Source organism: Silurus meridionalis, chromosome 17 (assembly GCF_014805685.1).
Source record: "Silurus meridionalis isolate SWU-2019-XX chromosome 17, ASM1480568v1, whole genome shotgun sequence".
NCBI classification, from domain to species: Eukaryota; Metazoa; Chordata; class Actinopteri; order Siluriformes; family Siluridae; genus Silurus; species Silurus meridionalis.
Window position 1 is genome coordinate 11,275,864 of NC_060900.1, and position 26,856 is coordinate 11,302,719.

Genomic DNA, 26,856 nt, shown 5'->3' on the forward strand with positions numbered 1-26,856 from the left:
TTGTAATTAGTTAATAATTCCAAAAGTTACAGAACATAATTTAGCAAAAAAGCAATTTATACTACCATAATGTTTAAACTTTACAGTATTATATGTATGGTATGTGGCAACTCAGTTTAAGTGTCCAGCGACCCAAATATAAAGGAGTAGGACAAGTGCTAAAATTAGGCTTTTAAACACCAAAAACACAAAAAAAAAAAAGAGCCCTTAAGTCGACTGCTGGCGAGAATAAGTCATCTCACAAGGTGGAAGATGCACACATCCTGGCCTCATACAATCGAAAAAATGTATTCGATCCATTGTAACTTGGGGACAATATAAAGTATATCTCACAAAACTGAATACACCCCTCTCATTTCATTAAACACCAACTCCCAAAAAATTGGGATGTTGTGTGGCTTGTCATGTGTAGTGATCTGCAAATCCTATAAACCCAAGGAAAACATCACATGTTTAAACATAGAAAATATACCTTTTTTTAAACATTAGAAGGTCATTTTAAGATTGATGGTAACATCAACATGTCTCAAAACACATGAGAGTAAGGCATATTACAAAATGGGAGATGCACACATCCTGGCATCATACAATTGAAAATTTTTAATTCAATCCATTGTAACTTGGGGACAATATAAAGTATATCTCATAAAACCCTCCTTATTTCACTTATTTATGCTGAAATGTTAGGGGTGTACTTAATTTTGTGAGCTTGTGTGTGTGTATATATAAACCCCAATTCCAAAAAGGTTGGGATGTTGTGTGGCTTGTCATGTGCAGTGTTTTGCAAATGCTATAAGACCATAGAAAACATATCACATGTTTAAACTTAGAAAATGTACCTTTTTAAGAAAATTACAAGGTAATTTTGAGTTTGATGGCTAAATCAACATGTCTCAAAACAGCTAGGACAGAGCCATTTTTACCACTGTGTAGCATTAATTAGTGGGCCTTAATTGTTTTATTTTTTATGCACTAACTGTTTTTAGTTAGTGAAAAGTTTGGTGGATGCTAAATTGTTCAGCACCTGGACGTTTCTACTAGGAAGCCATGCTGTTAATATATAATAGATAAAGGGAGTGATTTATCATTGAAATATGAAAGGGCTTTCCTGAAATATACTTCTGAATAGAAGCATATGTTGCTCTAAAATCTGTTTATACTTTACAGCACTGATGGTGCCTTTTTATATGTGCAAGCTACCCATTCCATCAGAGATGCAGTCTTTTGAATTGTGTGCTGTTAAGTCAGATAATCCCAATCCTCTTTAGTTCAGAGCATCCATGTTTTCCAAAAATAATTTTGAATTTCGATTTGTCCACTTTGCCACAGTCCATCAGCTTTGGCCCAGAGAAAATGCTCACATATAACTTCTTTGCATGATAGAGTTTTTACCTGCACCTGTGGTAATCATGGCAAAATGTGTTAATTGACATGATTTCTGGAGGTGTTTCCATGCCCATGCAGTCATTACCAATACATGCTTTTAATGCAATGCCACCTGAGGACTGGAAAATTACAGGCGTCCAATAAAAATTGCTGCCTTTTCCTGTGGGCATAGATTTTTCCCAATTCTTGGAAGCATTTTATAATATTATGTACTGTAGATTATAAGATATTGGAAGTTTTTGCAATTGGATGCTATTCTGAAATTGTCCCACAATTTGTTGTAGTTTTTTGCAGATTAGTGAATGTTTGGCCAGCTTTACTTCTAAGAGACTCTGCCTCACTGATACTTTTTTTAATACCCAATTATGTTATTAACCTGTTAGCAATTAGTTAAAAATTCCTTTTAGTAAATGTTTTCTTTTAGTAACATTTAATTTTTTGTTGCCCCTGTCCCAACATTTTCCATACATGCAGAGTTTAAAAAGTTGACCTGTTTTCTATGCTCTATTGCAAATAACATGGATTTGTGAGATTTGCGAATCATGGCATTCTGCTTTAATTTACATGCCATTCAGCATCCTAATTGTTTTGGAATTTGTTTGTTTGTTTGTTTGATGTTATACTAGTTTGTTCAGTGCTTTTTCTGTTGTCTTATCAGTATGAAGCCACCTGTCCCCAGAGCAAAATCTGTAAGTATTGTATACATACTATACTATCAATAAGTCCTGTTGTTACATTGGGAGTGCAATGTAATACCATTATCTATATTTGTATAGCAATACAAATTTGTACACTGACAGAAAAAAAAACTCTTAGGTAGCATTTTATTAAGACTGTTAATTTATTTGATTGGAAAACACATGCACCCACACTCTTGCAATTTACTCCCACCTTTCAGTGGGTAAAACTGAAACACATATACATACATGCACAGATGCTCAGCTCTGCTCAGCATCTCTCTCCTCTGAGGCTCTTTTCTTTCCATCCTTTTCTTCTTCCCTGCTCATTGCAACAGAGAACACTGATTAGACAAATCACCAGCAGGTGTGTGATTCTCACCTCTCGTTTCCTCCAGTGCTGCCTTCCACACACAAACTGGAGCTTGTCCATGACCACACAAACACATATAATAATGTGCATATAACAAAATTATGTTTTCAGTAAATTACATGCATATTTTTTTTGTTCCCAGCAGCAGAAATAAAGTATATATTGTTATTATAGTAATATATTTTTATGTTTTTTTTTATTTCTATTAAAATACTTTTTCCTTTGCCTGGATACTCTACCTATATGTTCAAATATTAATAGCACACTTCAATACATAGAATGTTTGGTTACATCCTTAATGATTGTCACCAGTCAACCAGCCATATGCACATGTATTTCCAGACAAATGCATATTAAAAAAAGTTAATTTATTTGCTATCACTAGAACTCTCTCATCACCAGTGACATGGCAGGTCAGTCTTCCTCTCTCAAGTTCTTTTTGCTTGCACACTTTGTGTTGTTTTTGAGTAGAGTTTAAATATTCATGGTATATATATATATATATATATATTCAAAAAGATAGCAGCTTATTTATGCAGTTACCTTAGTATTTTGTATGTTTATTATATGTTTATAAAAAAATACGATCTTACTGGATGAACAACATCAGTCTTGAATTTCAAACAGGTATTTCAACCAGAATGTTTGCACAATAGTTTTCATTTAAAAAAAAACTGCCATACCAGTAGAGCATGAGTTGTGGATTGAATAAATGGTTTCAGTACAATCATTTTCAAAATTTTACCCCACAGAGGGTGGTAGAGGCCCTGTATATGCTAATAAATGGTCCTCATCCAGCTAACCTACCTTGTTATAAAGTATTCTTTTTTGCACTCAAAAGCACTTTTCTGGGCTTGGAGCAGGGCTGCACACATCTCAAGAAGAGCATGGTCTTGTGTCTGCTGAAAAGTGTGAAGAGCCATCGCAAGCTTGCTACTCCAGCTCTGCTACCCCCAGCTCTGTCTCCTGTCTTTTACTCAATGCCACTGTCTCTAAACCATACAACATAGCAGGTCTCACCAAAGTCTTATAAACGTTTACTCTTGCAGATACCCTTATATCACAAATCACTCCTGCCACTATTCTCCACCCACTCCACCCTGCCTGCACTCTTTTCTTCACTTCTCTAACACATTCTCCATAACTTTGCACTGCTGACCCGAGATACCTGAACTCCTTCACCTTCTCTACCTCTTCTCCCTGCAACCGGTGCGGTTGCAGGGAGAAGAGGTAGAGAAGGTGAAGGAGTTTAGGTACCTCGGGTGAACTGAGTGGTGCACTCCACTGCCCATCCCTCTTATTCACACACATGTACTCTGTCTTACTCCTACTGACTTTCATTCCCCTTTTCTCCAGCGTGTACCTCCACCTCTCCAGGTTCTTCTTAACCTGCTCCCTACTTCCACCACAAATCACAATATCATCCTCGAACATTATAGTCCAGACTCTTGTCTGACCTTGTCCGTCCGTGTCCATCACCACTGCAAACAGGAAAGGGCTTAGAGCCGGGGTTAGTTTCCTTTATCACTTCTGCAGTAGTTGCCCAATTATCCAGCACCTCTTCACCACCACCAAGCCCCTGTCTGACCTCTTCCCTGACTCTCATACTACAGTCTTCCTCCTTTAGTTTCCAAAACGTATTTTCTTTCAGTCCTCACTATCCTCCTTTTTTTCTTCACCTCCAAAACCATCCTACAGACCAACCACCATCCGATGCTGTCTAGCAACACTGTCCCCTGCCAACACCTGACACTTCAGAAACTCACTCTATAATTTTTCCTTCTCCTCCATCACACATCCCACTTGTGGAGCATAGCCACTGATTAGATTTATCATCACCCCTGCAACTTTCAGCTTCATGTTCATCACCCTGTCAGAAACGCTCTTCACCTGTACTGTACTCTTCCTTCAGAATCACCCCTACACCATTTCTCTTTCCATCCACACCATGATAAAACTGTTTAAACCCACCTCTAATGTTTCTGGCCTTACTCCCATTCCACTTGGTGTCCTGAACACACAACATATTTACCCTCCTCCTCTCCGTCATATCAGCTAACTCTCTCCATTTACCAGTCATAGTACTAACATTTAAAGTACCAGCCCGAACCTCCACTCTCCTACACTTCTCCTTTTCCTGCCTTCTCTGTAGAAGTCTTCCCCCTCTCCTTCTTCTTCTTTGGCCAACAGTAGCCCAATTTCCACCGGTACCCTGTTGGCTAACAATACCTGTGGTGGTTGTTGGTAACCCAGGCCTCGACCGATCCGGTATGAATTTCTGATTCGTGATCAGCATATTTGATTTGGCATGTTTTACGCTAGATACCCTCCCCATTCATCTGGGCATGGGATCACCACTAAGAGTGCTCTGGCTTGTGCAACCCTAATGGCTGGGTTGCATACACTCACAGGGTACATTAAATATATTTATAATACAATCAATTCTCTTTCTTGGGACACAAAAAGCATTGAAACCACGAGAGTTTACTATAAAAGACATAAATCAAATAATACACTTTCAAAATGGCAACATACACACACAATCAAATTTTAGCATTATTTAGCATAACCGGCAGTAAGATTTCAACATAGATATTAAGATTAAACATTAAGATTCATTAACATTAATGAACTGAGGGGGGTCATGTTGCACAATTTTATGTTTAAGGCTATACATTAGAAAATGAAACTGTAAAAATCAAGGATTTTTCTTCATGACTAAAACATAGCATCAATTTCAGATGTGAAGGTCCACAATATTCCTGCCCATGTACCATTGCCAATCCAAAATATCAGACATCCTCTTGCTATTGAGGCCTTAAATGATGCCAAGCCCAGGTAAGATGTACGCACTCACAATATGTAGGAATATATAAATTCATTGTATTTACAGAAAAGTGAAATATTAGTAAGGTTTTTTTAATAATAGAGAGTTTACTGTCAAAAGAATAGGTATTTTATTATTTTTTAGAAAGTAGTTATCTAGAAGTAATGAAATGCAGACATGACTGAATGTATTATTTGCTGCATATAACAAACCAATCTCTAACATACTATATGCAAACATAATATATATATTTTTTCTTTTCAGCTCACCCATTTCTCCTTCTGTAGATGGCACTGGTATGTTTTCCTTTGTATTTCATATATATTACTGTACAAAGTTTTAGGCAGTTGTGAAAAAAATGCTGAAAAGTAAGAATGTGTCAGGGATTCCCCTGCCACGCCCCCCTCGGTAGCTGTCAGAGATTCCCCTGCCACGCCCCCCTCGGCCGCTGTCAGAGATGCACCCTGCCACTCCCCCCTCGGTAGCTCTCATGGTATTCACCAGCATTCCCCGCTGGTTCCGTATCCAAGTTCTGTTTCGTCTGGATCACTTGCTGCCGTTGCCGCTTACTTTCGTTTGGACTCTCGGTTTCATTTTGGATTACTCGTTTCGAGTGGATGTTCTTTGTTTGTTTTTCTCGCCTCGGCAGCAGTGAGTGTTTCTTTGTTGAACTAAATAAACTATGATTGACTTGCTTCCGCTTCCGCGTCCTGTCCGTCAGCCTGACAGAAGAACCGACCAAAACCGAAAGCGGAATCGCCCTCCCGCGATTTCGGCCGCGATGGATCGGCAGGCAAACCCGGCTTCAGATTTTCACCGGGAGTTCCAAGCCGTTTCTCGCGGCTCAAAGCCACAGAAGCCGGAGCATGAAAGCGCGGCTGCGCCACGCCCCTCCGCTAACGCGAGGGGATTTCCGGCTCGATTCTCCAGGAAAGGAGAAGAATTGGGCGGATTTCTGAGGAACATCGGAGAGTATGTGGAGGAAAATTTTTCCCAGTTTCCCTCCGAAAGAGCCAAGATCGCCTTCTGCGTTTCTCTCCTGTCTGGTGATGCTCTCTCTAAAACCAGCAGATTATGGAGCGCCAATGGGGGCGATTTCGGCTCACTCGCCGAATTCTGCGAGCTTCTTCTGGGGATGTGTGGGATGGAGGTGGTGGATCTCCACGACAGTCCCCTTGAGGATGAAGAAGCTTCGTTCCATGGGTCTTCAGAGTGCGCTGCTTCGTTCCAGGATTCTCCAAGGTGCTCGGCTTCATTCCGTGGTTCTTCAGAGTGCGTGGCACCGTTCCAGGGTTCTCCAAGGTGCGCGGTTCCATCCCTGGGCATCCAAGAACGCGAGGCTCAGTTCCCGGGTTTCCACGGACACATGGCCCTGCCCCTGGGTCAGTACAAGCGCGCTGCTGTGTTCAGGGGTTCTCGTGGACGCTCTGCACCATCTCCGAGTGTTTGCGAGCGCGCCCTGGCATCCCAGCACTCCCATGAGCAGTCCGTGCCGCCACCGAACATCTACAAGCGTGCTGCCCTGTTTCGAGGTTCCCGTGGGCGTGCCTTTTCGCCACAGTGTCTCCGGGAGCGCGCCTCTTCGCCACAGTGTCTCCAGGAGCGCGCCTCTTCGCCACAGTGTCTCCAGGAGCGCGCCTCTTCGCCACAGTGTCTCCAGCAGCGCGCCTCTTCGCCACAGACCCGTCACGAGAGAGCCGAGCCGCCACAGACCCGTCACGAGAGGCCGAGCCGCCACAGACCCGTCACGAGCGTGCCTCTACGCCACAGACCCGTCACGAGAGAGCCGAGCCGCCACAGACCCGTCACGAGCGCGCCGAGCCGCCACAGACCCGTCACGAGCGCGCCGGGCCGCCACAGACCCGTCACGAGCGCGGGCCGCCACAGACCCGTCACGAGGCGCGGGCCGCCACAGAGTCGTCACGAGAGCGCCGGGCCGCCACAGAGTCGTCACGAGAGCGCCGGGCCGCCACAGAGTCAGCCACCGAGTTCCGCCGAGGGTGCCGCTCAGCCTCAGAGTTCCGCCGAGGGTGCCGCTCAGCCTCAGAGTTCCGCCGAGGTGCCGCCAGCCTCAGAGTTCCGCCGAGGTGCCGCTCAGCCACAGAGTTCCGCCTGGGTGCCGCTCAGCCACAGAGTTCCGCCGAGGTGCCGCTCAGCCACAGAGTCCCGCCGAGGTGTCGCTCAGCCTCAGAGTCCCGCCGAGGGTGCCGCTCAGCCTCAGAGTTCCGCCGAGGGTGCCGCTCAGCCACAGAGTTCCGCCGGGGGTGCCGCTCAGCCACAGAGTTCCGCCGAGGGTGCCGCTCAGCCACAGAGTCCCGCCGAGGGTGTCGCTCAGCCTCAGAGTCCCGCTGAGGGTGCCGCTCAGCCTCAGAGTCCCCAAGAGAGCTCGCTCCCGTTCCAGAGTCCCCAAGAGAGCTCGCTCCTGTTTCGGAGTCCCACAGAGAGGTCAGGCCGCGAAGGGGTCGTCGTTTCCCGGCGCCTGGCCGCGAAGAGGTCGTCGTACCGCCGCCTGGCCGCGAAGAGGTCGTCGTACCGCCGCCTGGCCGCGAAGAGGGCGTCGTACCGCCGCCTGGTCCTCCTCAGGGCGACGGCTCGCCCCCTGGTCCTCCTCAGGGCGACGGCTCGCCCCTTGGTCCTCCTCAGGGCGACGGCTCGCCCCCAGGTCTTCCTCAGGGCGAAGGCTCGCCCCCAGAGATTCCCCTGCCACGCCCCCCTCGGCCGCTGTCAGAGATGCACCCTGCCACGCCCCCCTCGGTAGCTCTCATGGTGCCTCATTATCCCGTGCCTGCCTAATCACCGACAGCTGTGACTCGTTATGGTGCAGACTATATAAACACACGTTCTCGAGTCACAGGCTGTCGGTTCTTGTATTGTCATGCTGGTGATACCCGTGGCTGCTCGACCGCCAGCATTCCCCGCTGGTTCCGTATCCGAGTTCTGTTTCGTCCGGATCACTTGCTGCCGTTGCCGCTTACTTTTGTTTGGACTCTCGGTTTCATTTTGGATTACTCGTTTCGAGTGGATGTTCTTTGTTTGTTTTTCTCGCCTCGGCAGCAGTGAGTGTTTCTTTGTTGAACTAAATAAACTATGATTGACTTGCTTCCGCTTCCGCGTCCTGTCCGTCAGCCTGACAGAATGTAAGTAAAAAGAAAAAAGTGTTTATTTTTTATCCATTAACAAGTTTAGTGCTTTCAGTGTTTACTTTTGCACACTTTATACACTTGCACAAAGTCAGGGATTTTATTTCGCGTGTATGATTAACCAATTATACCAAACAGGTGCTAGTCACCAATTTCATATGTGTGTTGAAACGCAGATAGTACTTATTTGGAAATAGCTGTGTAGGAGGCTTAAAACTGGGTAAGGAACAGTCAATCTCTAATACTAAGGTGAGACAGCTTTATGTGACTGGCCATACACCTTGGCAAGACTGAACAAGAAAAAGCACATGGTAGTTATACTGCATCAGCAAGGTCTTGCCCAGGCAAAGTTTTCAAAGTAGTATCAAAAAGTGCTGTTCGCACTTTTTTGTGTGTTTTTTATATCTGTCCTAACTGTTTGCACTTTTGTCTTGCACTGGCTTTCAAGATGGTGCCATCTTTCTCATGCCTTTATACAAACAATGCCTGTAACTAATCAGTGGCCACTCTTCTTCTTCTTCTTCTTCTTCTTTTTCTTCTTTTTCTTCTTCCGGCTGCTCTCATTATTGGTCAACACAGCGGATCATCCATCTCCATACTACCAATCAGTGGCCACTCTGCAGGATGCGTTAGATGAGGTAGACTGGGACATGTTCAAGTGCAGCTCGGATGACATCATCATATTTACGGGAGCAGTTGTGGGATCTATTGGAAAACTACCAGAAGATCAGAACGTTTCCCAACCAGAAGCCGTGGGTGAATGAAACTATTCACAATGCTCTGGAAGATGTACATTGGAAGATGTCTATCAGTGCCATCAGCAAAGAACTGGTGAAAACCAATAGGACCCATATAGACCTATTTACTATTTAGAGAAGTCTGGCGAGAAATCGTATTCATGGAAAGGTTTTGGCCAAAAACACATACCTCTGACATGGAAACAAGGCTATGCACAAAAACTTAGGAAGTGTGGTGCAGAAAAATATCAAGAGGTTCTCCGGACTGATGAGTCAGAATTTGAAATATTTGGCTGTAGCAAAAAACAAGTTGTTTGGATTATTAAGTCTGACTGGGATTACATGAAAGTGTAAGTTTGTCTCTGATGAGCAAGCCGGTGGCAACTGTGGCAAGGAAAAACTTCCCGAGATGGCATAAGGAAGAAACCTTGAGAGGAACCGGACTCAAGAGGGAACCCATCCTCATCTGGGTTGCACTGAATGTCCATTTATTGCAGATATAGGATGTTGCGGGGCATTAACTACAGCCCAAATCCATCCACAAAACTCCCATTTTAACTCCGGAATTTAATGAAACCACCCAAGGCCATGTGAAACCATCCCCAGCTGCACAGAGTGGCCTCCAAACGAAGAGGATACTGGACGAAGTGGGAAGATCCGCGGAGGGAAGAGGGACAGGAACAGTGGTCACTGGAACCTCAGGAGCATGTTTAACTCGAACAACCTTATTTTCTTCAAAAAACTGTTTTGTGTACCTAGAAGAATTGATGCTGTTTGCAAGTAAAGGGTGGTCTCATTAAATATATTTATTTTATTTTATTCCATTTATTTATTTAAGATTTTGTTCATATCAATAATCACTGTTCATATCAATAATCACACAATAATTACTTTTTACAGCATTTATTTTAAAAGTGCCTAAAACTGTTGCACAGTACTTTATTTCCTTTCTTTCTATATCTAGAGTTAGGGTTTAATATATTTGCTTCAAATTGTCACACCTATTCTTACTCTCTCACAGCACCAGTGGAACACTCTGGAGGAAAGGTAAAAAAAATCTTTTATGCATGGATAGCAAACACCACTCATGTTCATTAATGTCAATAATATACACCACAGTATTTTGGGCTAGGGTTAAACACTATTTGCAAAGTAATCACCTCTCAGCCTTAACCCCCATGTGTGTAACCCGTTTGAAATTCAATTTCAATTTAATTCATTATTATTTTTATAGCGATTTTAACAATGAATATTGTCTCAAAGCAGCTTTACACAGATAATGTGGTGATTAAAAGTGAATATGTTCTTTATAAGTAAGTTTGTCCCTGATGAGCAAGCCGGTGGCGACTGTGGCAAGGAAAAACTCCCCGAGATGGCATAAGGAGAGGAACGATACTCAAGAGGGAACCCATCCTCGTCTGGGTTGCACCGAATGTCCATTTATAGCAGATATACGATGTTGCAGGGTACAGTGATGATGATCAGAAGCTAAATGTAGTCCTGAGTCAGTGTAGCAGACTGTTGACATTAACTACAGTCCAATCCATCTTTAAAGCGCCCGTTCTTACTCCAGAATTTCTTAGAACCACCCAAGGCGTTGATGAGAAACTGTCCCAAGCTGGCCTCCAGTCAAAGAGAACACTATCCAGAGACAGGCCTGGACGAAGTGGGAAGATCCACAGGAGGGAGAGGGGCAGGAACAGTGGTCACTGGAACCTCAGGAGCATGTTTAACTCGACTGAGAGTGAGAGAGAGAGAGAGAGAGAGAGAGAGAGAGAGAGAGAGAGAAGAGGGTGACAGGAAGAGATGGATATGGATTATTAAGTGTCCTTATTGTTGTATCAGAGTTAATATCATTGTGCAGTTTGGACTCCCGCAAGACTCGATATGGCAGCATAAATAAAAGGGAGAACCAGAAGGTAACACCGATATGAGGGATCTCTGGGATAAGAGACGACCCACCACACCACCGTCAACAAACCTGAGTGAACGTGTGAATGTGAGGGGACAACAGCATACAAATATCCCAGTTCACCAAACACTCTATATCTATGTTACCTCCAGATCTGCGCCTTTACCTAAGAAAAAATCTACTGATCAAAGGCTTGACTAAATAAATATGTTTTTAACCTCGACTTAAACACTGAGACCGTGACTCCCGAACACTGATTGGAAGGCTGTTCCATATAATAGAAAGATCTGCCCCGTGCTGTAGTTTTCATTATTTGAGGAACCCACAGATAGCCTGCACCTTTTGGTCTAAGTAGGTGCGGAGGATCATACTGGTAAAGAAGTTAACTCAGATACTGCTTTATACGTCAGTAGTAGTATTTTATAATCAATGCGAGATTTAATTGGGAGCCGGTGTAGACTGATTAAAACAGGAGTTATGTGGTCATATTTCCTAGATCTAGTGAGGACTCTTGCTGCTGCATTCTGATCTAACTAAAGCTTATATATGCACTTACTTGAACACCCAGACAGTAAAGAGTTACAGTAGTCTAATCTAGAAGTAACAAAAGCATGAACTAGTTTTTCTGCATCCTGTAACAACATCATATTTCTAATTTTAGCAATATTTCTAAGGTGAAAGAAGGCGATTCTGTAATATTATTCACATGAACCTCAAAGAATCCATTGTTAAGCTGATATCTCTCATCTGGCTTTGCTGAAATATACAATTCAATTTAATTCATTTTTATTTGTATAGCGCTTTTAACAATAAACATTTCTGTTCATGATGAGCAAGCCGGTGGCGACTGTGTCAAGGAAAAACTCCCCGAGATGGCATAAGGAAAAAAAACAGACTCAAGAGGAAACCCATCCTCATCTGGGTTGCACCGAATGTCCATTTATAGCAGATATAAGATGTTGCAGGGTACAGTGATGATGATCAGGCATATACATATACAACTGTGTATCATCAGCATAGCAATGGAAGTGAATACCATGTGTAATTTCACCAAGAGGCAGCATATATAAAGAAAAAAGCAGTGGGCGTAAGACCAATGTTTACCTCAGAGAGTGTGGAGAACTCACCATTTACATCAACAAACTGATAGCGATCAGTCAAATAAGACCTGAGCTAAGAGAGAGCTGTTCCCTTTATTCCAACAACGTTCTCAAGTCTAGCAAGCAGTATAGTGTGATCAATGGTGTCAAAAGCTGCACTAAGATCGAGCAAAACAAGTAAAGAGACAAAACCCTGATCAGAGGCCAATAACAGGTCAATTTTGCTACCGTGCTGAATAAAAATCAAGTATTATGCTTGTTATTTTCTATGAGGGTGAAGAAATATGCTGATCTAGCAGCACAAATGTTAACAACAAATCAAGAGTGTGTCCACCACTATGAGTGGGTCCTATAACATTCTGAATAATTCCAACTGAATCCAGAATGGACACAACTGCTGCTCTTAAGGAGTCTTCCTGATTATCAAAATTAATATTAAAGTCACCAACTATTAATGCTTTGTCTAAAGAAGTAGCTAAATTTGTGATGAAATTTGCTAATTTGAGAAATGAGAAAATCAGAGTAGGGCACTGGGGGTCTATAAATAATAATTAGTGGAATTGACTGACTGGACCTGCTTTTGTGCATGGTCACTACATATTTTATGTTGTTGTAAAGAACTTCAAATGTTTTACATTTGTCTTTAGTCTTTTGTGTGACGCTTAGATTATTATATATAGCTGCGACTCCGACCTCCTCTGCCATTTAGACGGGGTTGGTGTATGTAACACTACCCAGGAGGACTCGCTTCATTTAATGCTACCTATTCATTCGGTTTAATCCACGTTTCTGACAAACACAATATTTAAACTCCTGGCCGGTAATAATTTTCGTTTATAGTAAGAAAAGATAAGATAAGATAAGATAAGATAAGATAAGATAAGATATACCTTTATTCGTCCCACAGTGGGGAAATTTCTTTGTTACAGCAGCAAAGGAAAGAAATAAAAATAAATACAAATATACACATACTATAATATACAGTATATACACAGTACAATGTATAAATACAAATAAGGGAAGTAAAAAAAGTAGGCATTGCAGGTAGTATTTCACACAGGTGGTATTGCACGTATTGCAGGTAATATTGCACATGTTGCATGTAATATTGAACACAGGTAATGTTATTGCACAGCTAAAAAGTATTAACAGTGTTGTATTTTGGTGACTGGTTTTTACTGGGAACAGCTTTGATTGTAAAGTCTAATAGCAGAAGGAAGAAAAGACCTTCTGTAACGCTCCTTCAGACACTTAGAATGTAACAGTCTTTCACTGAAGGAGCTGCTCAACAATGTAATGGTTACATACAGGGGGTGAGAGGCGTTCTCCAGCAATGATGATAGTTTTGCTACAATCCTCCTTTTTCCCACCCACTGTACAGTGTCCAGGGGAATCCCCAGGACTGAGCTGGCCTTCCTGATCAGCTTGTCCAGTCTCTTCCTGTCTGCAGTAGAGATGCTGCTGCCCCAGCAGACCACTCCATAAAATATGTCTGAGGCCACCACAGAGTCAAAAAAGGTCTTCAGTAGCTCTCCTTGAACTCCAAAAGACTTTAGTCTCCTCAGCAGAAAGAGTCTGCTCTGCCCTTTCTTGTAAATTGCCCCAGTGTTGTCTGTCCAGTCCAGTTTGTTGTTTTGGTGAACACCCAGGTATTTGTAAGAGTCCACTCTCACAATGTCCTTTCCCTGAATGTTCACTGGTGATAAAGTTTGTTTGTGCCTACGGAAATCCACTACCAGTTCTTTGGTTTTCCCTGCATTTATCTTGAGGCAGCTCCGTTGGCACCAGTCCACAAAGTTCTGTATAAGTCCTCTGTACTCCCGGTGATCATCATCCGTGATCAGACCAAAGATGGCAGAGTCATCAGAGAACTTCTGTAGGTGACAGGTTGCTGAGCTTAACATGAAGTCTGCAGTGTAGTAAGCGCTTTTGACGTGAGAGATCTAATATTCAACAATCCTATCTTTAGATCAGAGGTGCTGGCTGTGCGTTTAGTCCTATTTAATTTAATGTTAATCGGGTTACTAAAACAGACTTTCTGAGAATTCCTACATTTTGGTGTCGCTCAGGGGACAGACACAGTCTCAATTATCACCTATACTACAAGAAATGAGAGCAGCACCTTCCCAAGTGGGATGGATACCGTCCCGCACTAACAGGCCAGCCTTGCTCTCAAAATTGCTCCAATTATTTATAAAGCCCACATGGTTTTTGGAGCACCACTCGGACATCCAGCAGTTCAGCGACCATAACCTGCTGTAGGCTACATTGCCACGTCGCATTAGGGTGGGGCCAGAGCATGTTACTGCATCGGACATTGCCTTCGCTAATTTACACACCTCTATAATATTACTCTTGGTAACCTCTGACTGTCGAAGGCATAGATCATTAGCTCCTGTGTGAAAAACTATCTTAGAGAACCTGTGCTTTCCTAAAACCTAAGCTGACCTGCTATGTTCGGCGCCCTGGCTCCCGGTATACACATAACCTGTGCTGCTGGTGCCCCTAAAGGTCTAGCTAATTTCACGTGCCTCAGAATAGAGTCTCCTAAAACCAGAGCTCTTTCAAGTTTCTCAACGGGTGCTTCACTGAGAAGAGCAAACCTGTTGGACACGTGAAGTGGAGAGGAATGGTGCTCCCACGGCGAGCCTTAGCGTTAGCTTTGGCTTTGCGAGTATGATGCTGAGCCGTCACACACTTGCCCAGCTGCAAGGGCTCTAATGCCGGAGTTGGGGGAATGCTAACTCCACCTAGGGCATCCAGACTTTCCCCTGTAGAACCTGGACTGCTCTCACACTCACTACTACTCTCTAGACTCTGGATGCGCTCCTTTAGTGCTAAGATCTTCTCCGTCAAAGAGCAAACTAGCTTACACTTCTCAGAGATACAATTATTGTTAACAACGGAGAAAGACTGACTAAACATGTCACACTTCACACACTGAATGAACAGGATGTTTGCCATAGCAGAGAAATTACATACCTTAATGTGGTTACTGTAGTGTGTGTTTGTAGTTCTGGTGGGAATGTCCTCCACTCACTGCTTTCCTGTTTGGGTTTCTCAAACAGGGAAAAATGCGCTCTTCCGAAAGCCAAAATAGACTAAATGGAGCCAACGGAAAGTAAAGGATGCAAGAAATCAAAACGATATTTTGATATTTTAAAGCGATGAGAGAGAGAAAAAAACAAACTGTAAAAAACGCTGATACAAACAAAATTCCCGGGAAACAATCAACAACAGGAATCAGGAACTGACTTCACCTTGACCTTTGAAATCCCTGCTATCCCTGATCTATACCTTGCCTGGGCTATCAAAGTTAGGTAGAGGAGGTCATTGATAAGGAGATATGGGTTGGGCATAATATGATGCATACCTGATAATGTATCCTGCTAGATTGTGATAGATTTATTAATAAATAGTAGTTACACTACATTTAATTGAGGATTACATTGTTGATATTGCTTAGGATGAGCAATATAGGATAACCACTTTAATAAACAAAGAATAAGCATTTATGAAAATGATTATGAACACTGATCAATTTCTTTTAGTACGTTTTAAGATGGGATTTAAAAACACCCAAGGATTCTGCATACCTAATCTCTGAGGGCAGGGAATTCCACAGTGTGGGAGCCAAAGAAGAAAAAGTCAGATCACCCACAGTTTTCAGCCGTGTTTTTTGGGCAGTTAGAAGACCAGCTTCAGAAGAGCGTAGAGCACATGAAGGTGTGTAGGGGGTTAACAGCTCACACAGATATTGAGGGGCCAAATTATTCAAGGCCTTATGAGCATGAGAATTTTAAATCAATACGAAAACTAACAGAAAGCCAGTGCAATTTTTCCAGGATAGATGCGATGTGTTCCCTCGCACTGGTCCTAGTCAGAATTTTAGCAGCTGAATTTTGTACCACTGTAATTTACTTAGTGTAGCTTTAGGAACTCCAGCCAGCAAAGCATTACAGTAGTCAAGACGTAAAAATACAAAAGTGTTGATCAACTTTTCAGCCACAAAGAAAGTCAGCATGGGACGTATTTTGGCAATGTTTCTGAGATAAAAAAAACGACGCTTTGACAGTGCTATGAACATGATCAAATGTTAAATTGGTGTCAAATATCACCCCCCAATTTTTTTGTTTAGTTTGGAATTGTAAAACAGAGCCATCCAAACTTAAGGTTACGGACTCTGCTTTACACAACTGATGAGGTGAACCAATACGCATCACTTCAGTCTTGTCACTGTTCAGACAAAGAAAAGTTTCAGACATCCATTTCTTAATCTCAGTAAAACAATGAGAAATAAAAGACACAGGCATATTGACATCAGGTTTAGAATGTATATATATGTCATCGGCATAAAAGTGATAGTTAAGACCAAGTGATCTTAAAAGCTGGTTGTTCTAAAATTTTGGCGAGGAATGGAAGATTAGAGATGGGACAAAAATTGTTCGTATTGTCAAAGTTCATGTTGTTAGTTTTTGGTACTAGGGTATACAACACCGGTATACAGAGAGTTATTGATAATTCTCAAAACAACAGGAGAGAGGGAATCAAAACAAGATTTAAACAGACAAGATGGTATCTGATCAACTCTGGAAGTTGAGGCTTTCAGTTGTTAAACCATATTACGTAATGACTGGGAGTCATGAACAGCAAAGTTAGAAAGACAGATACCAGAGAATGCAGACACACTTAAGGATGAGGTAGCTGTTATGCGGAAATGGAGGCGGAAGCCGAGGTAACAGCAAACAAAGCTTTATTTAACTCAAAAAAGGCAGAGCCAACACAAATACCTGCATTCGCAGGGATAATCTGGTGGTGCGCTGGGATGCGCGACCCACAAAGTCCCGAACTGAAAGGGCAGTCTGAAAGTACAATCCCACTGAAGGAATCCGGGAAAAAAGGGAGAGTAATGTTCCTAGGTGCGCCAGGAGAGAGACGCAGTCCACACGAGGAGAGAGAGTCCGAGTCGAACGGTATGTGGCCGAGGAAAAGCATACGCGAACAGGCATAAACGTGCGCACACACATAACCACATGAACCTACAATAACGGACAGTGAGTGTGGGTGAGTGAGCGGTTTATATGGGAGCCGGGAGTGAGTGAGTAACTTGCTTCAGCTGTGCATGATTTGCGCTGCGAGCTTGGGAGCACGCGGAGGCAATGACAGCCACTGAAGGGGGCGTGGCAGGTGGATTCCTGACAGTAGCAGTGTTAACAATGTGATTACGTATATTTTCAATTTTGGTGCTAAAAAACTTCAAAAACATATTACATAGGTGAGTTGAAGCTGGAACATTAGAGAGGCTGTGATTTTTAAGCAGCTTATTGATTGAGTGAAACAGTTTTTTGGGGTTTTTCTGATTATTGACAATTAACTGAGAAAAATACACAGATGTGGCTGATACCATTTCAGCCTTATATTCAAGTAAGCTGACTTTCCATGCCTGGTGATGAACAGTCAAACCTGATATGCACCATCTACGCTCCATTTTGCGACACAAAGCCTTCATTGTATGCAAATCATTATTGTACCACGGAGCAGAGCGTGTAAAAGAAACAGATCGTGACTTCAAGAGAGCCAACGTGTCCAGGCCAGCCAGGAGGAAGGAGTTCAGCATAAAAACATTATTATCCAGATCCTCAGATAGAGAATCACAACTCAAAGAAGAGTCAGTAAAGTCTAAAAAATCAGTGGGCTCAGTAGATCTCCACTTGCGATAATTAATGATGCGAGAAGAAGTAGTGTTCATGACAGATCAGACAGACCTAAATCAAAAGTTGAAATGAGACACAAATGAAACGGAAATCACAAGGTCTAAAGTGTGGCCTTTGTCATGCGTAAGAGTTGGTCTAATTCAAAGCACTCAAATATGGACAAAAAGTCTTTAGTTATTGTGGAGTCTTTTACCTTCACATGGATGTTGAAATCACCCAGGAGAAGAATTCTTTCAAATCTGAGGCAAAGAAAAGAAACATATCTGATAATTCAGATAAAAAGTCTTTATTTGACTTAGGAGGCCTTTAGTCTGTAGCCACTGCAGTAGAAAGGGGGGCAGAAACACTCAAAACAAGGCACTCAAATGAGTCAAATTTGGGGGCAGCCACCAGACGCATGTTGACCTGTTGATTGTGTAACACAATGATACCCCCATCTCTGCCAGAAAAACGCGGAAAGTCAAGTCATCCATAGCCAGCAGGTGTTGGTTCATTAAAAAGAAGACCGTCAGATTCTTTGTGCCACGTCTTAGTTAAACCGACATGGTCCAGCTTTTGTTCTATAATAATGTCAAATAAAATGACAGCTTTGTTGTTGACAGAGCGCGCGTTAAACAGTGCTGATTTCAGCAGACACAAGGGAGGAGATGAATCCGATGCAAGCTCCCCACACCCGAGAGCTGATTATTAAAATTAACTCCTGTAGGTCTAAACAGCAGTCTATGGGGTTTACGCAGAAATCTTGGATAAGCGACAGGTTTAGATGTTGAGCTCTCAAAGCTCCGCCTTGCCGAGCGATGTATGTAACGCTTAGGTCGCAATATTCCAACATGACTGCAGAAAACACGTACATCTTTTGCCAAATCAAAATGTCTGTTCAGGTTCAACAACTGGTATGCAGTGTACCTGTGAGCCATTCGGGGAGGGTCCACACCAACAGCAGCCTCACAGCGGTGTAAGCAGTGTATGTCCTGGACCACGCAACAAAACAGTGAAGTCCAGTAAACAGCACTCAGAGATAAAAGCAGTAATCCAACATAAACGGGGGAGAGGAGCGGCAGCCAAAATGCGCCAGCGTGCCCTTTCAACCGGAAGTCAAGAGTACCCGGTGAATAGACAAAGTTCTTAAGCAAAACTGCCGGAGGTCAGATTTTGGAAAAATCTAACAAAAAAGAGGTTTGAGCGATCAGGGCCTTTAATGTTCCCGTAGCCACACCCATCTTTGGTGGAATGGCCAATACAAGGCATGAACTTTTGAGCGGGATTTTAACAAATGGATTTTTTTGGACATTTTAATTAGCCATTTTAACACCCCAGCAGGCCACTATTAGTACTTGGTCATGTCGTTTGGCCTAATTAATGCCCCAGCTGTCTTCCAGGCCCTGGTCAACGACGTCCTTTTGGACATGCTCCAATGTTTGTGTTCATCTACCTGGACGATATATTAATCTACTCCCGCTCCTTGGAAGAACACCGCTGCCATGTACGAGCTGTGCTCACCCGACTACTTCAGAGCCAGTTGTATGTGAATGATTCTGCCTGGATCCTTACCGTGGAGGAGTGGCCCAAACCTGAAAATCGCAAACAACTGCAGAGATTCCTCAGCTTTGTGAACTTTTACTCCAAGTTCATCAGATGGATCCTGCTTGGATCCTTGCCATGGAGGAGTGGCCCAAACCTGAAAATCGCAAACAACTGCAGAGATTCCTCGGCTTTGCGAACTTCTACCACACATACCTACTGGCCTCTCCCCCTTTCCAGGCCGACAGTGACGGTGGCCCCGCCTTCACTGTGCACCATCTCCTATGCTCAAGACGCAGAGGAAGAGGCTTACAATACCTTATGGACTGGGAGGGCTATGGTCCTGAGGATCATTAATGGGTGCCTGCACGTCACATTTTGGATTCCAACCTCATTTTCTGTTTCCACCGGGAACGCCCGGACCAACCTGGTGGGCCGTCTGGAGCTGGCCTAAGGGGAGGGGTACTGTCAGCCAGCGGTGCGCACATTTCCGGTTCTTTTGCTTCCAACTTCCGCGGGGTAGCGTTAACTTGCAACCGTCTCGGCCGCCATCTTGCTGTTGCGTAAATGGATGCGGATTCCTCGCATTCTCTGCCAGATTGTCTCGTTGGCTTCCGTGTCGGTTTGAGACTTTTCTGCCCCTTGTTTTTTTTGCTTCCCGCATTTTTGGTTTCGGTTTTGGATGTTCTGGTTTTCTTGGATTTGTGCCTTGCCGCCATGTTGAACTGGAGCTGAGTGACGGCCACCACGGAGACCCGGAACGGAGTGACTTCCTAGTGACATCTCTGAGCGAGCCCGGTGACAAAACAACGCCCACGACGGAGGATAGAGGTCAAGCCGTGCCCTCAGCTGGGTCCTAAGGCCAAACAACGTGCTCAGCGGGGATCGGAGACTGAGCCTGACTTTGCTGGAGACTGGGAACAGGACAACGACCTTGGGGGAGACTAGAGACTGAGCAACGGCCTCCGCGGGGTTCAATGGCGTAAGATTGCCTTTCGGGGAGTTTAAGGGCAAGACGTCGCCTTGAGTGGAGCTCGGTTGGGTGACGTTGCCTTGCGAGGAGCTCGGGAGCGAGACGTCGCTTTGGGAGGAGCTCGGGAGCGAGACGTCGCCTCGGGAGGACCTCGGGAGTGAGACGTCGCCTTGGGAGGAGCCAGGGACTGAGACGTCGGCCTTGAAACTAATCTGAGTGCTCTGGGGCGCTCTGGAGCGGAGCTGCACTCTCCTTGGGACCCTGGAATGAAACAGAGCTATCCTGGAGGTCCTGGAGCGGAACGGAGCTCTCCGGGAGGTCCTGGAGCGGAGCGGAGCTCTCAGGAATGCTCTAGAGCGGAGCGGATCTTACAGGGACGCTCTGGAATGGAAAATTCGCCTCCAGTCATGCTCCACAACTCAGTGGCCAGAAAGAGGGACTCTCCAGACAGCAGACAGATATGAAGCGCAATCTTCGCTCTTTCTGAGGGGTAGAAATACGAATACGACTCCATGTATCCGCCTACACTCCGTAAAAATATGCCCTACTCCGCCATATTGCCGGAGAAGCGAGCTCAACACAGGGTAAAGCCAAACACAAACACTCGTCTTGAAATTGAATAATCCGGTGGTGCGCTTCAGGAGCGTGGTCCACTAAGTCCTGAACAGAAACGATAGGCAGTCTATGGATAATCCACGGGTGCGCTTGGTAGAAGCGCGGCGCTGAACAGCACACAGGAGAGCGTGGGATGAGCAGCAAAAGCATAGAATCAACAACAACGGCAGAAGTGGGGTAATCCGGGGTGCGCTTTGGGAAGAAAAGCTCAGCCGTTGGGAGAGTGCGGTTTTATTTGTTCTTAGTCCCTGCCACAGGCTCCTAAAGCCACCATATTGGAACTGTGACTCTTGTTTCCTCCCATAGCGCCTCTTTGCTTCCTTCACCACTCTGTGAACACTGTAAGACGCAGCCTTGTACTCCTCCATGTCCCCGGTGTCAAGCCCCATGTTGTAGGCAGCGGAGCGGGATCTCAGTGTGTCGTGAATGGTTTTATCCAACCACGGCTTCTGGTTGGTAAACGTTCTGATGGTGTTTTTTTGCACCGTATTATCCGCTGTCCGCTGTATAATCCCACAACCGCTTCCGTAAACATGTTGACATCATCAGAGCTGCGCCTGAACATGTCCCAGTCTGCGTCAGAGGTGGGAAGTAACGAAGTACAAATACTTTGTTACTGTACTTAAGTAGATTTTTTTTGTATCAGTACTTTACTCCACTATTTATTTTTCAGACAACTTTTTACTTATTACATTTTTATGCAAATATCTGTACTTTTTACTTCTTACATTTTCAAAACCTAAAGTAACGAGCTGTCGTTACTTTAGTTTTAATCCATTGATTTGGTGAAATATAATTTTTTTTTTCACTGCGCATTGATTTCAGCCGAACAAACAATTTCCTGGTAATGCGCGTCTTTTTTAATCCACTGGTGTATAAAGTCCTGTCTCTCACTCACCACAGATGTAGACTAGTTTACAAAGCTAAGAGCTAAAAATAAGCAAGCAGAAGGCAGTAAGAAGTTTGGGGTTAACGTGGATGAGAGGGAGTCAGTGATGTAAACATGACTAAGAACAGAGACGTTCCTGATCATCATCATCTTTTCTCTGCTTGTGTTCTATATGTGGATGTTCAGCCTGGACACATTCATTAGGTAACAACATTTTAAATTCGTTTTGTATTAATATATATATATATATATATATATATATATATATATATATATATATATATATATACACACACACTGGAGATCAAAATTACAGAACAATTTATAAACAATTGAACAATTCTGAAATAATGCCATCTTCACTGCTCAACAGTTGAAGGAGTTTTTGTCCTGTCTATACCATGCTACCAGAACACCTTTTCCACAAAATAACTAAGGCATTAACAAATAAAAAAACATTATTTTGCAGAGAACACACTGATCAAAATTAGAGAACACTTTCAGATACCTCCCAGTTATTGGTGTTAATCTGGCACCTGGTGCTAATTTCCTTGATTATCTGTCAACCCCTATTTAACTGGCAGCCTAACTTCCAGTTTCACTGACTCTGCAAGATGGTGGGCCATTCTAAAGTGAATGAATGCCTCCGGCAGCAGGTTGTCCAGATGAAGGCCAAAGGGATGACCCTATTAGCCATAGCAAGACAAGTTGGTCATTCCAAATCTGTGATTTCAAGAATATTGAAACTTTACATCAGAAACTCATTCAAGTCTGCCAGGAAGGCTGGTCGTCCACAGAAGACAAATACAAGAGAGGACAGGATACTGCGGCGGATCATAATGGGCAATCGTTTCCACACTGCAGCTGGAATTACTCACCAGTTTAGCGCTGAACAGGGTAAGGATCCGTCTCATCATACAGTGTCTCGACGTTTAAGAGCATTTGGACTGAAAGCCCACTCTGCAGTGACCAAACCTTTCATTAGCAGAAATAATCAAAAGGCTAGCCTAAGCTTTGCTGAGGAGCATGTTGTGTGGACAGAGGAGAACTGATCCAAAGTTCACTTTAGTGATAAAAGCAAGTTTAATTTATTTGGGTCTGATGGGAAACCTTATGTTCGGTGACAAACTGGAGAAAGACTAAACCCAAAGTGTGTAAAGATGTCAGTGAAAGTGTCATGGTTTGGGGCATGTTTTCTGCAGCAGGAGTTGGGCCCCTTATACAGCTACATGGCAGAGTGAATGCAAATGTTTATCAGAACATTCTTTAAAAACATATGGTTCCTTCCCTGTGTTCATCACCCAATCAGCCTGCAGTGTTCATGCAGGACAATGCTCCATGTCACACAGCAAAACGGTAAAGCAGTTCCTTGAAACTGAAAACATTGAAATAATGACATGGCCTGCCCAGAGTCCTGATCTCAAACGAATAGAGAACCTCTAGAAAATCCTTGGCGACAAAGTTATGGCCAAGAAACCCACTACAATCACCAAACTGTGGAGGAGACTGGAAGAAGAGTGGACCAAAATCACACCAGAGCAGTGTGAGAGACTAGTTCTGTCCTGTGGCTGCAGATGTGCTGAAGTTATTCAGAGCAGAGGCCAGTACACTTTATTTTAATTGCTGACTGTTGTAACCTTCAGAAGATTTTGTTGTAATCTTTTTCCATGCTACAGTCATTGTTGTTCTCTAATTTTGATCAGTGTGTTTTCTGCAAAATAACGTTTTTTTTTAAATGCCTTAGTTATTTTGTGGAAAAGGTGTTCTGGTAGCATGGTATAGACAGGACAAAAACTCCTTCAACTGTGGAGCAGTGAGGTGACATTGCATAATTATTCAATTGTTTATAAATTGTTCTCTAATTTTGATCTCCAGTGTATATATTAGGCTGTCAAAATAAAACGTCTTTTAAACGGCACCAAATGTTATTAACGCGTGATCAATTCAGCGCCCATTTCTGTTTTTACCATTTTTATCAAATAAATGTAAATAACTAAATATAAAAGAGATGAAATTAAAACCTTCTGCAAAACATACATTTATCCACAACATCCTTTCTTTACTAAGATATAAAATAAATAAATAAACTCCACTGAAAAATACTTTTAATCAGTAAACTTTTGTTTTATTTCTGTGCCAAGTCTCAATTCAAACACCAAATCCGCCATGATTCACACAATTAACCCTCTAGGTGGCGTTTTGTGGGTTTTTCCCTCATAATGGCAAAACAAGCTTAAATTACTGTCTTTATTGATCGTACAGATTAGATGTAACAATACATCATTCAAATCTGTAAAATGTCTATAATTATTTATATATATTTACTTTCACTTAAGTAAAAAAGTATAATCAGTACTTCAACTTTTACCCGAGTATTTTAAAACATGATTATCTGTACTTCTACTTAAGTAAAGGATGTGTTTAGTTTTGCCACCTCTGGTCTGCATCATCCAAAGCGTCCTGAAGAGCAGCCACCGATTGGTCAGTCCAGTCAATCCGCGACCTCAGGTCAATCCGCAACCTCCCTCTGAACCAGAGCTTCCTGTTTCAGCCTTTGTTTGTAAACAGGCATGAGGAAGATGGCGGCATGGTCCGATTTCCCAAACGGTGGACGTGATTTTGCCTTGTAGCTGTTCTTGAATGTTGTGTAACAGTGGTTCAGTGTCCTTTCACACCTGGTGGGGCTGGTGATGTGCTGATGAAAGTTCGGTAGTGCGCACTTGAGGTTGGCACTGTTCAAATCTCCTATCACAATGAGCGCAGCGTCCCGATGCTGTGTTTAGTGAAGTGTTATTGTCTCATGTAAATCCCATACTGCAGTGTCCATGTCCGCTTGAGGTGGAATATAAACGGCACTGACTATGACCGAGCTGAATTCCCGAGGTAGATAAAAGGGCCGACATTTGATTGTCAGTAGTTCCAGGTTTGGTGTGCAGGAGCGGGAAAGAGGAACGATGCTCACGCTGTTGCACCAGTGCTTGTTCACCATCAGACACACTCCACCTACACTTGACTTCCTCGACTCCTGTTATGTCCATGGGGTAAACCGTGAACTGTCAAGTCAAGTCAAGTTTATTTGTATAGCGCTTTTCACAACAGACATTGTCTCAAAGCAGCTTTACACAAATCAACAGTTAAGGTGAATGGTGTGAATTTGTCCCTGATGAGCAAGACTGTGGCAAGGAAAAACTCCCTTAGATGTTATAAGGAAGAAACCTTGAGAGGAACCAGACTCAAAAGGGGAACCCATCCTCATTTGGGTGACATCAAGAGTTTGATCATAAATCTTTCAACAATACAGAACACTGGAGAGTGAGAACTAACATGATTACTGGAGTATAAGATTATAAGTGATGTTCTTTCTGCAGTCTTATACAGTCTATATGGTTAGTAGCTCCTAGTTTTATAAGCTCAGCATTTGTGATCATCACAGATCCAGCATCAGCTTCTTCATGCCAGAGCCTTCAAAAACTCCAGGAGGTCCAATGTCAAAACTCCACACATGTAGCGGGATCCAAATGGCACTGGTACGTCTCTAACTGTGTTCAGCCATGTCTCGGTGATCTATTATCTATTATGATTATCAATCATAATAGATAATTTTCTAATTATGATTATCTCGGTGATCAATCTATTATTACCATTAGGAAGATTTCTATTTGACAGAGAGGAATCAGCCTTTAACGCCTTGACAAATAATAGAGGTTTGAGTAAAGCAGTGTTAGAGTCCATGAGGTTTCCTTTGTGTCCTCTAGAAGGTACGGATCTCCTTAGCTATGTTTGAGCTTTGATACATGGTCAGCTATGCTACTAGGGAATGAGACCGAGGTGATACGTCTGAAGATCCAGCACATTTATCCACAGAAATTCTCCCACAAACTTAGTAGAAGACACACAATTGCAAATCCAAGATGGCAGCATCCTTGTTTTGTGTGTAAAACGTGTTCTAGTTTTTATACTTATATTTCATATTAGTCGTTCTTACCCTTCGAGTTGTTTTTGTTCTTTTATTCTCCGTGATCAATAGTTTTATGGAAAAGTTGCGAGGGTTTTATATATTTTTAAATACTTCGTAGTTATTGGCTCTGTTTTATTTTGCCACCAATGCGCCGGGTACAGAGTTTTAAAGATTTCACCTATTCTGCAACTAATGAATGCCGAATATGGAGTTCTAAGGATTACACCTTCATTCTTTTGAAGGAAAGTGCACTATTTTACTTTGTATTTTGAAGTGAACTTATCTACTAGTTGTGGTGAGTTGTTTACCGCTGTATTTGTCTTCCGACGACTTTCTTCGTCGTGGTCGTGGATCGATGGCCGTCCCAGCTGGGTATTCCGGGCTCTGATGTCGATACGAACGAGAGGAAGGCGGCGGCCCACCGGGTTTAAATACAATTCCTCTTTCTTAAAGGAAAGTGTCTATTTGGATTTCAAGATATCTTTCGCTGTTTTTGATAGTCTTTTTTTTGTTGGCTTTTTTACCGTGGTCCGTGGTTTGGTGTTGGCGTGGATCTTCTCCCCTGTATCGTGGCGTCTGGCAGCATTTTCGTGGGAAGAAGGCGATCTGGGGGTGCATTTTTCATCAACAAGGAAAGACTTGATTACTCTTGTGGTCATTACCTGTGGATTTTAGAACAATGCGGCACGTAAATTCTATTTGCACCGCGCTGGCGGTTTCACTTTTTATAATAATCAACCTGGGAAACGTCAACTACAGGTATGATTCAGTCTCCACTTTACATCATGAATTCCCTGCTGTTTTAGAATTGACAAACTTGACAAGTATAGGTGTGTACACATATGTATATTTTGCATGGGATCACCAACTGAAGTTATTGCTTTTAAATTTTGTGTTTGATGATTTTATGCCTTTTCAAGCACAAACTGAATATTGCATTGTGAATTACTCCACTTTTTTAAACTCATCTGCTAGAAGTGTAAGTAAGACGGTGAGACAACAGAGTTTTATAATTCTTATGTTATTTATATCTG

The 26,856-nt window shown here is 43.1% G+C and overlaps 1 protein-coding gene across 4 annotated transcripts in view; it reads left to right on the forward strand.

Annotated features, from left to right (window-relative positions):
* The window catches only part of si:dkeyp-117b11.1 (B-cell linker protein), a 111,488-nt gene that overhangs the window by 57,931 nt on the left and 26,701 nt on the right, over positions 1-26,856 (forward strand). For all 4 annotated transcript variants that reach the window (XM_046870603.1, XM_046870604.1, XM_046870605.1 and 1 more), the window contains exons 12-16: positions 2,045-2,075; positions 2,822-2,849; positions 5,178-5,274; positions 5,528-5,559; positions 10,162-10,187. In XM_046870603.1, coding sequence (XP_046726559.1) covers positions 2,045-2,075; positions 2,822-2,849; positions 5,178-5,274; positions 5,528-5,559; positions 10,162-10,187 — 214 coding nt within the window. The remainder of the gene's footprint in view (positions 1-2,044; positions 2,076-2,821; positions 2,850-5,177; positions 5,275-5,527; positions 5,560-10,161; positions 10,188-26,856) is intronic.